General features: G+C 49.6%; 1 protein-coding gene across 1 annotated transcript in view; it reads left to right on the forward strand.

The window, feature by feature from the left end:
* Positions 1–13,707, forward strand: part of CNGB1 (cyclic nucleotide gated channel beta 1) — a gene marked incomplete at its 3' end in the record, with an annotated part of 72,974 nt that extends 59,267 nt beyond the window's left edge. Inside the window, exons 29-34 of the mRNA XM_029210751.1 lie at positions 331–428; positions 524–607; positions 3,537–3,655; positions 3,929–4,075; positions 10,531–10,747; positions 13,405–13,707. Of these exons, the coding sequence (XP_029066584.1) occupies positions 331–428; positions 524–607; positions 3,537–3,655; positions 3,929–4,075; positions 10,531–10,747; positions 13,405–13,707 (968 nt within the window). The remainder of the gene's footprint in view (positions 1–330; positions 429–523; positions 608–3,536; positions 3,656–3,928; positions 4,076–10,530; positions 10,748–13,404) is intronic.
* Between the last annotated feature and the right edge of the window lie 729 nt (positions 13,708–14,436).

Below are 14,436 nucleotides of genomic sequence, written 5' to 3' on the forward strand. Positions count from 1 at the left end.
GGTGTGATATGTGCTATGGCACAGGGACTGATAACGTAATAGCTAGGTGGGAGGATGTCAAGGGAAGGCTTCCTGGAGGAGGTGGCATGAGTGCTGGGTTCTGCAGAATGAGTAGGGTTAGCCAGGAAGGTGAAGGGGGTTGTTCCCAGCAGAGGGAACGGCATTGGCAAACACCTGGAGGCAGAGAGGATACCCTCCCAATCTAGAGTGGTTCCAGGTGGTAGAGGAATGGTGTGCCTGGGGTCCCCACCAGTGTGGTGTGGACGGGCCCTGTGTGTGTGGAGGAGGGGGCCGGCTGTGCCTCTGAACCTTGCAGGGTCTCATTTGCAGACGAGTCAGAGCTGATGGTGCAGCTTCCAGATAAGATGCGGCTGGACCTCGCCATCGATGTGAACTATGACATCGTCAGCAAAGTGGCACTCTTCCAGGTATGGCCCACCCAGTGTCCCCACCCTCAAGACTCTGGAAGGTCCAGAGCCCACACCTTCCTCTAAACGGCTCCTTTCCTGTCCTCTCGGGGCAGGGCTGTGACCGGCAGATGATCTTCGACATGCTGAAGAGACTTCGTTCTGTTGTCTACCTGCCCAACGACTACGTGTGCAAGAAGGTGAGTGGCCCAGGGCAGCCTCAAGGCGGTCTGGGATTCACAGCCACTGCCTGTCGCAGCTGGGCTGGAGTGGGGGCCTATGAAGGCACAGCGGGGCGAGCGGAATTGCCAGGAGGGGAGGAGGGTGGTGAGCTGACCCCAGGGCTCCTGGCTTGTTTGGCACGAGGAAGCTCTGTCCAGCTCTAGGCACTGAACTCAGATGTGCCTCAGGCCTTGCTCCCTCTTCCTGGGGCCATGGGGGCCAGGACGAGGAGCCCCACTTTATAGAAGAGGAAAGTGAGGAGCATAGAGAGGGGCAGGGTCTTGACTGTGTAGATGGACCTGCTTCCAGGGTCTTGGTCTTCCTGTCAGGAAAATGGGGCTGGAGGAGGGGTAGGATAGGTCAGAGGTTGCAAACTAATGGTTCTTGCATAGGAGCCAGCCCACAGATGCTTCATGGGGTTTTTTTTTCCTTCTTTTTTTTGGACTAATCTAAAAATAAAAATTTGAATTAGTCTCCAACCTTTAAAAGTTGGAAGGTTTCGGGAATTCCCTGGAGGTCCAGTGGTTAGGACTTGGTGCTTTTACTGCCGTGACCTGGGTTCAGTCCTTGGTTAGGGAACTAGGATCCTGCAAAGTGCGCAGCATTGCCAAAAAAAACTGGAAGGTTTCACATAAAAATCCAGATTTCCGGCTGAAAACAGAAAATTGGCTAGCATTGAGCCCCACTTTCCCAAATAGCCAGAATCATGTGGAGTGGAGAAGGGGCTGGCCCTGAACGGGATGTCGTCCTCTCCTGATGCCACAGGTCCCACCACTCTCCACTGCCCCACAGGCTCCCTCCTCTCCTTTACATTATCCACCTGATCCTGGGACTCATTTGGGTTTGAATGCCAGGGCTAGACAGTGTCTAAGGCCCCTTCTGCTCCCATTTTTTGGGATTCAAGGTGAGACGGAGCTCACTTGGTGAGTGAGTGATCAGGGTGGAGGAGCTTAGTGTGTATACAGGGGTGAAAATATTGCCCAAGAACCCCCTGTGAAACTCAGGACCCCCCAGCCCCAGAAGGGCCCCATCTCCAAGCTGTATGCTGCATAACAGTGAAGTTTCTGGAAGCAAAGAGCTGGGGGAATGGGGACAAGGGTATGGCTGAGAATTTAAAGCTGCAGCCTTAGCGGCCAAGAGAAGTTTGGGAACAACAGAATGATTTGTCTGACATTGGAGCCACTTCCTAGCTGTGCAGCCTTGGGGAAGTGGCTTGCCCTCTCTGAGCCTGACTCTTTTCAAGGGTAAGTAGGGTCATTGATAGTATCTCCCTCATGGGGTGACTGTGAGAATTGAAGAAGATATGCATAGGGAGTTTGGCACCATGGCTGGCACAGAGTCGGTGCCATTGCTGCTGCTAATATCCTTGTGGGTGATGTAGACTTTACCTCTGATGAGGAAAAATGAATCAGATTGTTGGGAAGTTTGCCGTGGAAGCTGAAGTGAACACTTGGTGAACGTGTGTAAATGGCGCCCTCTGCTGACAGGCTTGGCGCTGTGACAATCTCGCTGAGACAACCCGAGGCCACCCCAGGACCACCCCTGGGCGGGTCAGTGAGATGAGGGTGAGCTCTGCAGCCCCTCACACTTCAGCCCCATGTCAAATTGGACACTGAAACAGGGGAAGGAGACTTTCTTCCTTTTTGTTAAGAAGGCCATGCATGTGTGAGATGCCCAGGGAATATTTGTCAAATGAATCAAAAGCATAAGCCACTTACCAGTCTTTGGTCACTCTCCCTTTACACACACCAGGTGTGGCCAGGGCACCGGTCTGTGAAGGCATGAGGATTGGAAGGTGCTGGCAGACTGGGTATTTCTGATTCTAGTCCGAAGCAAAGCTATTCATTCATTCGTTCATTGGTTTTAATTTGTGATTAAGACCGTTGTATCAGCCTGCTAGGGCTGCCACAACAAAGTACCACAAGTGGAATGGCTTAAATGACAGAACTGTATTGTCTCACAATTCTGGAGGCTAGAAGTCGGAGATCCAAGTGTCGGTGGGGTAGGTTCCTTCTGAGGACGGTGAGCAAAGGATCTGCTCCAGGCTCCTCTCCTGGCTTGTAGATGACTGCCTTCTCCCTGTGCCTCTTCACACTGTCTTCCCTCTACGCCTGTCTCTGTGCCCAAATGTCCCTTTATAAGGACACCAATCCTATTGGATTAGGGGCTCACCCAACTGCGGTATGATCTCATCTTCTTTTAACTAATTACATCTGTAATGACCCTATTTCCAAATAAGGTTACATTCTGAGGAGCCGGGGGTGGTTAGGATTTCAGCATATGAATGGGGGTTCATAACAACCGTGAACTCTGGGTTCATGGAACCAGACTGCCTGTTTTCAAATCCCGGCTCGGCTTTGCGTAACTTTGTGACCTTGGGCAGAGTTCCTACCGCAGAGGGCTGTTGAGGACTAAGGAGGCTCAGTCACATAAAGCACTTAGAGCAGCGCCTGGCACAGAAAAGCGTTAGGGAATGGTGGACATTCCTATTAAAGCTGTTATCATTCCTATTTCAGTAAGCAAATGCCGCCCAAGCTCCTGATAGGATATGGGGGAGGCGCAGATATCACCTGATTGTATGAACCACTGTGAGCTTTTCCATGCCTCTGGGCCCTCCATGGGTGCGTATAACTGGAAATTTACCGAATACCACTACACCTGGGCCTCGTTATCTAGCATTTTCCATCACACCACTAACTCCCCACCGTAATCCTGCAATCTACAGGTGGGGAGACTGAGACCCCGGAGGGGAAGTGACTATCTCTACACCACATACCAAGTCGGTAGGAGGGCTCGATCCCAGCCCAGGTTCCTCTGCACTGTGCCACCAGCGCCTGGGCCTAGCCCTGCTGCTTCTGTGGTTGCTTTTGGTGATCACAGAGGGACTCGCCCCCTTCTCTGTTTCAGGGGGAGATAGGCCGGGAGATGTACATCATCCAGGCGGGGCAGGTGCAGGTCTTGGGTGGCCCGGATGGGAAGTCCGTGCTGGTGACGCTGAAAGCTGGATCTGTGTTTGGAGAAATAAGGTCAGAACGGGGTGAAACAAGGGGACCTCGGCAAAGGCTGGGGAAGGGAGGGATGGCCAGGGGGTGGGACCACGTCCTCAAGGGCCCTTCGGTGGGTCTGAGGAAACCGCTATGCATACAGCACTGGCACCTGCTGACATATGCAAGGTGGGCCCAGCTCTCACCCGTGTGAGGCCATCGTGATGCTCCAGGCAGGGGTGACAGTGAAGATGCTAAGTGTGATCAGAACTGCAGCCTCCTGAGGGTCTCACCTCCCTCCCTTCTCTGCCCCAGCTTGCTGGCTGTTGGGGGCGGGAACCGGCGCACGGCTAACGTGATAGCCCACGGGTTCACCAACCTCTTCATTCTGGATAAGAAGGACCTGAATGACATTTTGGTGCATTATCCTGAGTCTCAGAAGTTGCTCCGGAAGAAAGCCAGGTACATTTTTTTTTTTTTAATAAAAGAAATCCATATATACTTTAGTGTGCATTTCTTAAGGACTCAGACTTTCTTTTACATAACTGTAGTACCTTTCTGAAAATCACGAAATTCAATATTGAAGCAATACTTATCTCATCCCTAATCCATAGTCAAATTTTGTTAATCGTCCCAATAGTGTCTTTTATAGCTTTTCTTTTCTTCTTTTCCATTCCTGGATCCCCCACTGCATGATGTTGCCATTTTAGTCTCCTTTGATCTGGGATCAAAGTTCCTCACCTTTGCCTATCTTCAGTGATTTTGACTTCTCTGAAGAGGACAGGCCAGTTATTCTGTAGAATGTCCCTCCACTTAAGTTTATATGTTTTCTCATCATTACCTTCAGGTTCTGCATTTTGGGCAGGAATTACTCAGAAGTGATGTTGTGTCCTTCTCAGTACAGTGTCTTGAGAGGCTGCTTTCTCCCTATTCTGATGATTTTTTTACTCTGATCACTTGGTTAAAGTTTCCACACTCTCAAATTACTATTTTTCCCTTTGAAATTAATAAGTAATGAGTGGCGAGTCACCTTGAGATGATGTAGATTTCCTGTTCCTTATCTCACTTTACCTCACTACTTTCAGTCTCCACTGAAGGTTCCTTGCAATGACTGCCATGGTGGTTGCAAAATGGTGATTTTCTAACTCTGTCATGCTTTATACATTTATTAGCTAGCAATGTACTGTAAGGAAGAACTTTCTTTTCTTTCCCATTTATTTGATTTTTCATTTATCTATTTATAATGGTATGGATTTGCTGTATTCCACGAATATCCTGTTACAATCATTTTCACGCTCAAATTGTTCCACATTGGCCACTGGACACCTCTGTAGGCCGAATATAGTGAACTTTTGTTACGTCCCTGTTATATTTTAGCACTTTTTTGCTTATAGGCACAATAAAACGCCGTAGATTCATCTTATACTTTCCCTGCTGCATCCCTGGAAATGGACATTTCTCCAAGGAGGCTTGATTCCTTTTAGAGGGGAATGGTTTTTAGAAACCAAGATATGAGTACTAAGTGCTCTCATTGCTACTGGGGTGTTACTAGGCCTCCACAGTGGACAGAGCTGGGAAATACATCTACATATACACCTGTATGTATAAATGCAAATATATATATATATATATATACACACATACATATATGCACATACATATACATATATATCAACATCTATTTTTTTGTCTGTGTCTATCTATATCTCTGTATATCTCTGTCTCTATTTCCACCTATCTAACAATTTCGATCCAACATCATCACAGAGTTCATTCTAATCTCCTTTTCCATATTTGTAAATTCCTTCTCCGACACTGAGAAATTTGACTCCCTTTATCCTCATTACATTGATTCATTTGTTCAGCCCTACAATGTAGAGAAAGTAGCACCAGAATTCCTATTTCGTACTACTGGAAAGAAGAAAGCCTTCTAAGCAGAGAGCAGTTCTTTCTGTCTTTAGCCTGAGGACCCACGATGTAGGTGTTGTGTTCAGGGTTATCTGGATTGGTTCTCTGTCTTCCTCCCTTTACCTTGGTTGTTCCGTTCATTTGAAATACAGCTAGGCTCACGTGTTTCAGTTTGCATTCCATTTCAGGGTTCCCCCACACTGACCCTTGTTGATTTTTTGTGTTTTGAATATGTAGAACATGAAATGGAAGAAGGCTACAAAACAGTGCATTCAGGGTCCCAGCTCCCTGCACCTGTTGCCACCCACCCCTTACAGGAATCTAATCGCCTTAGTTTCTGCTTTTTTCTTCTTGTGTTTCCTTTTGCAAAAATAGGCAGATCTGTGAATATTTGCTTATTTCCCTTTCTGTCTTACACAAAGGATAGCACACTGCAGATTCTCTTTTGCACTTGACGAGAAATCCCAGAAAACATTCACTGAGTCCACACACAGCTTCCTCATTCCTTTTAACAACTGTATTTAGGCTATTTCCAATATTTTGCAATTATAAATAGTACTGCAATGAATAACCTTGTGCATCTGTATTTTGTATTGTTGGGGAATAGGTAATTTTTTTTTTTTTGGCCATGCCACACAGTTTGTGGGATCTTAGTTCCCCAACCAGGGATTGAACTTGGGCCCCCAGCAGTGAAAGCCTGGAATCCTAACCACTAGACCGCTAGGGAATTCCCTGGAAAAGGTAATTTTTAAGAAAAGCAGTTTTTTGCTTTCAAACACTTAAGATCAGGTTTTAAATTGAGTGATGGAAGCAGCACGACGTGGTAGAAAATGCACAATAGACTTGGGAGGCTGATAGGGCTCAAGTCCTGTCCATGTGCAGTACTGGCTGTGTGACCTTGGAAAAGTTACTTTACTTTTCTGGTCTCAGTTTCTCCATTGTAAAATAAGGGTAATCACTTTGTTGTGGAGATGATTAAATAAAATAGTGTATGTGAATGTCTCTAGCAGGGGGCCTGGCACACAGGAGAGCTCAATACATGTTAATAATAATAATTGTTCCTCTTTATCCATTAAATTCTCTCTATAATTTTCCCATGGGATAAAGCCTTTTTAATCCACCTATCTGGTATTTCCTCCCTTGCCTTTTATCACATATTCATATTTTCCACTTCAGTCACCATAAATAATCTGTACAGAGAGTGGTCATAATAAAGGGAACGAACTCACCATGTCCATTCATACAGCACAATAATTTATTGAGCTGATAGTTCAAGGCCCTGGGGACACAGGAGGGAGCAAACAAAGCTTACATTCTAGTCGGGGAAGCCAACAATGGAGAAAGGAATGACTATGTGATGTGTCAGCTGGGGATAAAGGCCATAAGGAAACATAAAGCCACATGAAGAGATAGAGGTGATGGAGGGAGCTATGTGAGATAAGTTGGTCAGGAAAAGTTATTCTCAGGGTGTGGCACTTCAACTGAGACCTGCCAGAGTGAAGGAGTGAGCTGGGGAACTGCCTGCAGGGAAAAGCATTCCAGGCAGAGGGAACAGCATGTGCAAAGGTCCCAAGGAGGCACAGACTCAGTGTTACATGGAGACCAACAAGAAAGTGAATGTAGCTTGATATGGGATGGGAGCAGTGTAGGGGGTGAGATTGGGTAGGGCCTTGTAGGGGAAGCCTCACGATGGCTTTAGCTTTTGCTCTGAGGGAGATGGGAGCTATGCAGGGTTTTACACTGAGGAGTGACTTACTGTGACTTAAGTTTTTACAGAATCCCTTTGGCAGCTCCCAGGTGAGTGGATGCAGTGTTGACCTTAAAGCATAATATAGACAAGGCGTTGGGGTCTCCCAGGGAAGGAGGCTGCTCTGTAATTCATCTTACCTGGCTGTTCTTAGAGAAGCCATGGGGCCCTTCCAGTGGCCGGTCTACGTGATCTTTCCCCCAAGTCTATCCACGTCCCCCTACTGTCCCAAGGGACAAGGATGCACAGTCAATCCCCATTATTCACAGATTCCATACTTGCAATTCGCCTACTCACTAAATTTATTTGTAATCCCCAAATCAATACTCAAAGGCTCACGCAGACACTCGCAGACGTGTGCCCAGAGGCAAAAATTGGAGTCACCTAAAGCGCACGTTCCCAGCTAAAGTTGAAGAAGGTGACGGTCTGCCTTCTTGTTTCAGCTCATATTGTAAACAAGTGTCTTTGTGTGGCCCATTATGTAGCATGTTTTTCACATTTTTGTGATTTTTGTTGGTGATTTTGCTGTTGAAATGGCCCCAGGTGTAGTGCTGAAGTGCTATCTCGTGTCGCCCCACGCGGGCCTGAGTTAGAGAGCCGCGCGTTCATTGTAAACAAATCAATGATGTATATTAAATAAGATGTCTTTAAACAGAAACACACACAAGACAGGATTATGTAATGAACAGTTGATGAAAACGTGTGGAGAGGCTCACCGTAACCGAATCCTGTATTTCCCCCAGAAGCCATGGCTCAGTAGTCACTAATTCCGTGTCTGCAGACACTTTACAGAACTTAACTACCGCGGATAATGAGAACTGACTGCTCATGTCTGAGAATAGGTACCGGGTTCCCCTCCCCCTGCCTTCCTGCCCCCTGCAAGAGGAACATGGCTCAGAAAAGCCACACTCATAGCTGTCATCCCATTCCTCCGGCTGGGTTAGGTGTGGGTTTAGCAAGTCAGCCGGGATCCCGCAGAGGCCTTGCTCCTGGCCATGCCTGCGGTGTGCTGGGGTGAGGCAGCCAGAGGAAGGAGGAGGGGCTGGCGGGCCGTGCTGCACACAGCGGGCCGTGGCACAGTTCAGCAGCCGAGGCTGCTTCTCTGGACAGGCAAGCTTGAGGAGAGGGGCAGGGGATCACAGATGAGCTCTGCCCATCCAAGGAGATATAGGTCTGAGAACCACAGGGCCTGGGGAAGTCTGAGTTGCTGAGATTCTGTCCAAGCTCCCCACTTTACAGATGGGGGACCTGAGGCCCCAAAGAAGTGAGACACTTCACCCTCTGACTTGGCCACTCCAAGAAATGGGGCAAAAAGCTCTCCTGCATGCCACTCTCTCCGGGGGTGAATTATACCGTAATTAGAGTGAAACTCATGTCATCTGAAAATGAGGATAAATTTCCTTGATCTGGAAATGTCCCAGAAGTCAGCTCAGTGTTTCAAAACAGAGATAATCAGCGACCAGCAAAGGGCCTGTAGATGGTTCTTTCGTGTCATTTGAGTACCACACTGAGCCTTCCCACGGACTGCCATGCTGTGAATTATGGACTCAAATAACACGGGTGACAGCGCTGGGCTTGGAAGAGGCCTCTGAAAATTATCATGTTTGTGGTCTCCTGGGAGAGCCCCAGCTCAAAAATGTAAGTCTTGGGCAATTAATATCAATATGCACAATTTAAATCCATTGCCTCTGATTAGATAAGCAGCCAGTAATGGCCTCATTTTTAAACAAACAAGTTTGGCCGGAACCCTGATGAATGAATTTGCCAATTAGTCGTCTAGACCTGCTAGACTGCAGGCGAAACTCATTTGTTCTTGAGCCAAACCACTCATCATGTATTTGTAGTGTGAAGAATTCCTTAATAAAAGCTGGGGCTCTCTTTGATGGAAAATTCTCTCCTTATTTAGAGAAGCAGGGTGGTATATTGCATTGGATCTGGGTTGTAATTCTGTCTCTGCCACTTCCTGTAACCTTGGGCGTGTCACTCCTCCCATTCTGAGCCTCAGTTTCCCCAACCCTTCTAGGTACGGTAATCCCAGCCCTTTCCAGGTCATGGAGTGTTGTCAGCGTCCAAGAAGATAATGACCACGATACTGCTTTGTAATCCTTAAGACTTGGGGTGCTGGGGTCAAAGGCAGGGGTTTGAATTCCAGCTCTGCCACTTCCCAGCTGTGTGGCCTTGGAAAAGTTACTCAGCCCCTCTGGACGTCCACATCCTCATTTGAAATGACAGAGAATAATAGGACCTACCTGTAAGGATTACTGTGAGACTTAAAGTGCGTATCAGTTATCTATTGCTGTGTAACAATGTTACCACAAATTGAGTGGCTTAAAACCGCACATATTTATTATCTCAAAGTTTCTAAATGTCAGAAGTCTGGGGACAGCTTAGATGCATCCACTACAAGGCAGTAATCAGGAAGTGGGCCAGAGCTGGGTCTCATCTCAAGTCTCGACTGGGGAAGGATCTGCTTCCAAGGTCCCATAGCTGTTGACTGAATTCAGTTCCTTGTGGTTGTGGGACTGGGGGCTTTGGTTCCTAGCTAGTCATTGGCCAGTGGCTGCCCTCAGGTTCTTGCCATGTAGGCCTCTCCCAACGTGGCCGCTTGCTTCATCACAGCCAGCAAGGGAGAGTCTCCTTATAAGACAGAGACCACAATCCTATGTGACACATTCACAAAAATGACATTTGATCTCCCTTGTTGTATTCCACTGGTTGAAAGCAAGTCACATGTCCCACTACGCTCAAGGTGAGGGGGTCACACAGAGGTGTGAACACCAGGAAGGGGGATCACAGGGGTCACCAAAGAATGCCTGCCTGTAAAGGTCTGAGCACAGAGCCTGACACATACAGACACTTGTGTCCACATTGGTGATGGTGATGATGGTGAAATGACAATGAAGCAAAAGAAGGAGAAGCAGAAAGCTCGGGTTCTTTTTCATCTGGACATCCTATTTCTGATTCTATATACTAAAGTATCCTGCATCATTTCCTGTGTGACCTCAGAAAAGCCACTCAACCCCTCTGAGCCTCATCTATAACGTACAGGCAATAAGACCCACATCATTATGGTTGTTCTGATTGTTCAGTGAGATGTGATGCCTCAAACAGCACTGTGCTGGGCTCAGAAAAGGAGCTCAGAAACTGTTAGTCAAAACAAACACCATCACACAACTCAACTAAAGGGCTCTGCCCGAACCAACGCGGCCTCATTCTCTCCCAGAGCTTGCTGGTCATGTTAGTGGACGCTGCTTTCTTTCAGGAGAATGCTGAGAAATGACAACAAACCCAAGGAGCAGAGCGTACTCATCCTTCCTCCACGGCCAGGCACCCCCAAGCTCTTCAGTGCCGCCCTGGCTGCAGCAGGAAAGATGGGTGCCGAGGGGGCCAAAGATGGCAAGCTTGCCCACCTCAGGGCGCGACTCAAGGAGCTGGCTGCGCTGGAGGCGGCTGCAAGACAGCAGCAGGTGCTGGAACAGGTAATGCAGTTGGAGACACAGCCCCCTGGTCCGTTTCAACCACGTGCCAGGAAGAAGGCCTAGGGACCCACGCATTCCATTTTAGGGACTGTTTTTCCTTCTTCCTATCAGTCAGGATTCATTTGGTTTTAAGTGATAGAAATGCAAGTGACAGTGCAAGCTCAAATTAGCTTGAAAAAACGGGATTTATAGGAGCAAGTCATTGAAAAGTTCAGGCAAGGCTGGATCTAAAAGTTCAAATGATGCCAGTAGGATGAGTTCTGCCATTCTATCACCTTTGCTTCCCTTGGGGATGGCTCCATTCCCAGGCAGTCCCCCAAGAGCTTAAGAGGACATCCGCCAAGATCACATCCTCCTGGTTGAGGAACTCCCACAGAAAGAAAGTACCTCTTTCTCAGTAGCTTCAGCAAAAAGTCCCAGGGCTCATAGCCACTGGACAGAATTGGGTCACATGTCAGTTCCTGAGCCATTCAGTGTGGTGCTCTGGGGAGGACTGGCTCATATGCCCATCCCTGGACTGAGAGTGGGGATTGGGGTGGGCGCATCCCCCCAAATGGACATCCGGCTGCTGCTACAGAGGTAGGAGCAGTGGGTGTGGGCAGGGAGTGTCCCTCCCCAGACCACAGTGACGTTCTCATATTTAATGTTGTGTCTGTGACCATTTAAAAGATCTGAAAGGAAAATCCAAGGTGACAGGCATGGTGCCAACTGTCCCCACCCCCTAAGTCTAAACGGAATTTTTAACTAATTCTGGGACTTTTTTCTGTGACTAATGCCAAGAGTGCCAATTAGGATGATTGCACTAATTATGGTTGTTCATGACTGTCCTTTAGGGAGGCTGCTGGGAAAGGGGGGGTGGGGTCAGGCAGAAGCTCAGTGGCAGGGAGGGGACAGCAGTCTACATGACAGAAATCAGAGGAGGCTGGTGAACTCAGTCTCAATCCAGGCTGGTCCAGGAGACCGATCCAGAGGTCATTTGACAGCAGGAGTTGGGGAATGACACCAAAGTCACCCAGGGTTCCAGTACATTCTCCAGATGCATCCACCGATGGCCCCAAATTGAGGACAGATGTGATTGTCTGGCTCACAAACTGTCAAGGGCAGGGTCGAGCTGGCAGTTGGGGTCTTTAGTGCTGGCTGGTGTGTGGGACTGAGTGAACATGACCTCCGAGAATGTTCTCAGTGCAGTGAAAGGTTTTATCTGAAATGGGATTTGTTGCTTCTAAGTGTTAGCTCTTCACCCAGGCAGCTTGGAGATGTGAATTAAATTTGCATGAGTGTTCTCATAAAAGGCAATTTTAGAACAACCAGGGCAGAAGGGCAGAGTACAGGGAGCTCTTAAACAGCAGCCTATAGACACAGGTCCAAATCCTGACTCTGTCACTGCCAGCCCTGTGTCCTGGGGAATCTCCTCCAGGACCTTCTGGGGCCCACATTACTCCTGGCTGTCACATGGGGTAGCAGAGATGAAGCAGGTTACCTTGGATACTTTCATAAAAGCATGTTAAACACAGTGAAGCACTTGATCAAACTTCCCATGATCCTTCTGGCTCCATTCACAGCAGGATGCTTCAAGAAGATCCCATAATGGGCACCATCTGGGCATCCTGCCCTGGAAGTGTGTTGTCAGAGTTGACAGTGGATGGGCAGGGTGGGGGTGGGGGGAACAGGTGCACCGAAACATGCAGAAGTACGTGGAGACAGAGGGAGCGGCAGGTCCCCAGAGCTGCCGCGGGATCTAGGAGTGTCCTGGCTCCCCCCACCCCACCCAATTCCCCTCCTTCAGCGCCCTCTGACTTCTCTATTCCTCATAAGCACGCTGACTGCTCTCACCTTAAACTCCCTACAGACCACTGGGCCTCCTGCTCTGGGGGCTGCTCCCTCCCCAGTTTCCTCCCGTGCAGAGATGGCGTCAGAGAGAGCAGGAGGGGCCGTGGGTATCCACAAGGCTTGGGTTTTCACCCAATTCCCTAATTCTACCCACGGGAACCCCATCCATGGGAAACCCGCAGGCTGGAGGTTGGAGGTACCCACCAAGTCTCCAGACACAGGGGCTCAGCTCAGCCTAATGCCAGTGGTACCCAGCCCAGCCTAATGCCAGTGGTACCCAGCCCATTCTCCCGCCGGTGGGGAGGGGGGGCGGTGTCTCAACCTTTGAGACCTTCCAGGAAACGGGCCAGGCCACAGCTGCTCCTGCCCTCATCAGCCTTTACCTTAGTATTTGCTTAGAGCTTTTCTCATTCACCAGGGAGTACACATCCCGGCTAACCGGGCAGGGCAGGCTGGCTGAGCTCTGCAGAGGTTTTGGTGGCGCTCCCTCCTGGTCACAGCCTCTCTTCCCTCAATAGCTCAGTGACTGTTGACGGGGCTCTGCCCTTGAACTCGCAACTTCACTCAGGCTTCCGGCCCTGCAACTCCACAGAGACATAAAATATCCCAAAGAGCTTCACCACATCCTACCGGGGCTTTTAATCCTTCAACTTCCCCATAATATACTGTTTCTACCACATAACCCTGATGCAGCTCCGCCCAACCTTCCAGCTATTAGATTTCGGAGCGCTGTCTTCCTCCTCAGGGGTCCCAGGGGTCCAAGAAGGAGGGAACTGAGAAGTGTCCAAGACCCCTCTGCCTCACGAGTCACTTTTTCTGGATTCCAGGCCAAGAGTTCGGAAGACGCAGCGGGAGAGACGGGATCAGCTACCCCAAAACAGCCCGCGGCCCCGGAGACCCCGGCCCCAGGCTCTCCGCCACCTGCATCCCAGGGGAGGTCCGAGGGAGAAGAGGGGGGTGCGGCCTGGCCCGAGGAGCACTCGGTGCGGATCCACATGAGCCCAGGCCTGGATCCCGGGGAACAGATCCTGTTGGTGGAGATCCCCGAGAAGGAGGAGAAGGAGGAGGAGGAGGAGGAGGAAGAGGAGGGGGAGGGGGAGGAGGGGGAGGAGGAGGGGGAGGAGGAGGGGGAGGAGGGGGAGGAGAAGGAGGAAGAGGAGGGGGAGGAGGGAGAGGAGAAGGAGGAGGGGGAGGAGGGGGAGGGAAAGGAGGGGGAGGAAGGGGAGGGGAAGGAGGAGGAGGAGGGGGAGGAGGGAGAGGAGGGGGAGAAGGAGGAGGAATAGGGAGGCGGTAGCTAGTGTGCCACAACCCAGCAGGTGCGCCCCCCCGCCCCGCCCACTCCCCCGCTCCCCTGCTCCCCGTGAGCCCTGAGTCCCTGCACCGCAAGAAGGCCAAGACGCTGGTCTGCAGTAGTGGCCTCAGTTGCTCTCAGTTAGCAGCTCGGCCAGCGATCCTGCCCTGATGTCAGCTTCTCTGTCTCCCAGGGCTGGTCTTGAAATTAACAAACTTCACAGTGTTTGTGCCCCGAAGTTCCCACCGTCACTAGAGAACCCTACCTGCCCCCCGCCTGTTATTATTTTTAAGAACAAAATACTCTTCTGTGGGACTTCAACATATGGGAAGCCTTGTTGGAGAAGCAAACGGTTGTTGAATGTTTGGGTTTTCCCCTCAGGAATTTGTCTCCCACATTTCAAGAATAGAAAACCTTTCCGGCGGAAGGGAGGGCAGCTACACTGTTTTTTTGACTAAGTGGGAATTCCGGCACATGTGACCCATGGTCCAATGCTGTTTTTGTTTGCTGGGCGGTCACATAAGGAACGCGCTGCTCCTTAGGACAGTTAGTACTTACCTTCCCCAGA

Source organism: Monodon monoceros, unplaced genomic scaffold (genome assembly GCF_005190385.1).
Source record: "Monodon monoceros isolate NGI ecotype Baffin Bay Population unplaced genomic scaffold, NGI_Narwhal_1 Super_Scaffold_10, whole genome shotgun sequence".
Classification (NCBI taxonomy): domain Eukaryota; kingdom Metazoa; phylum Chordata; class Mammalia; order Artiodactyla; family Monodontidae; genus Monodon; species Monodon monoceros.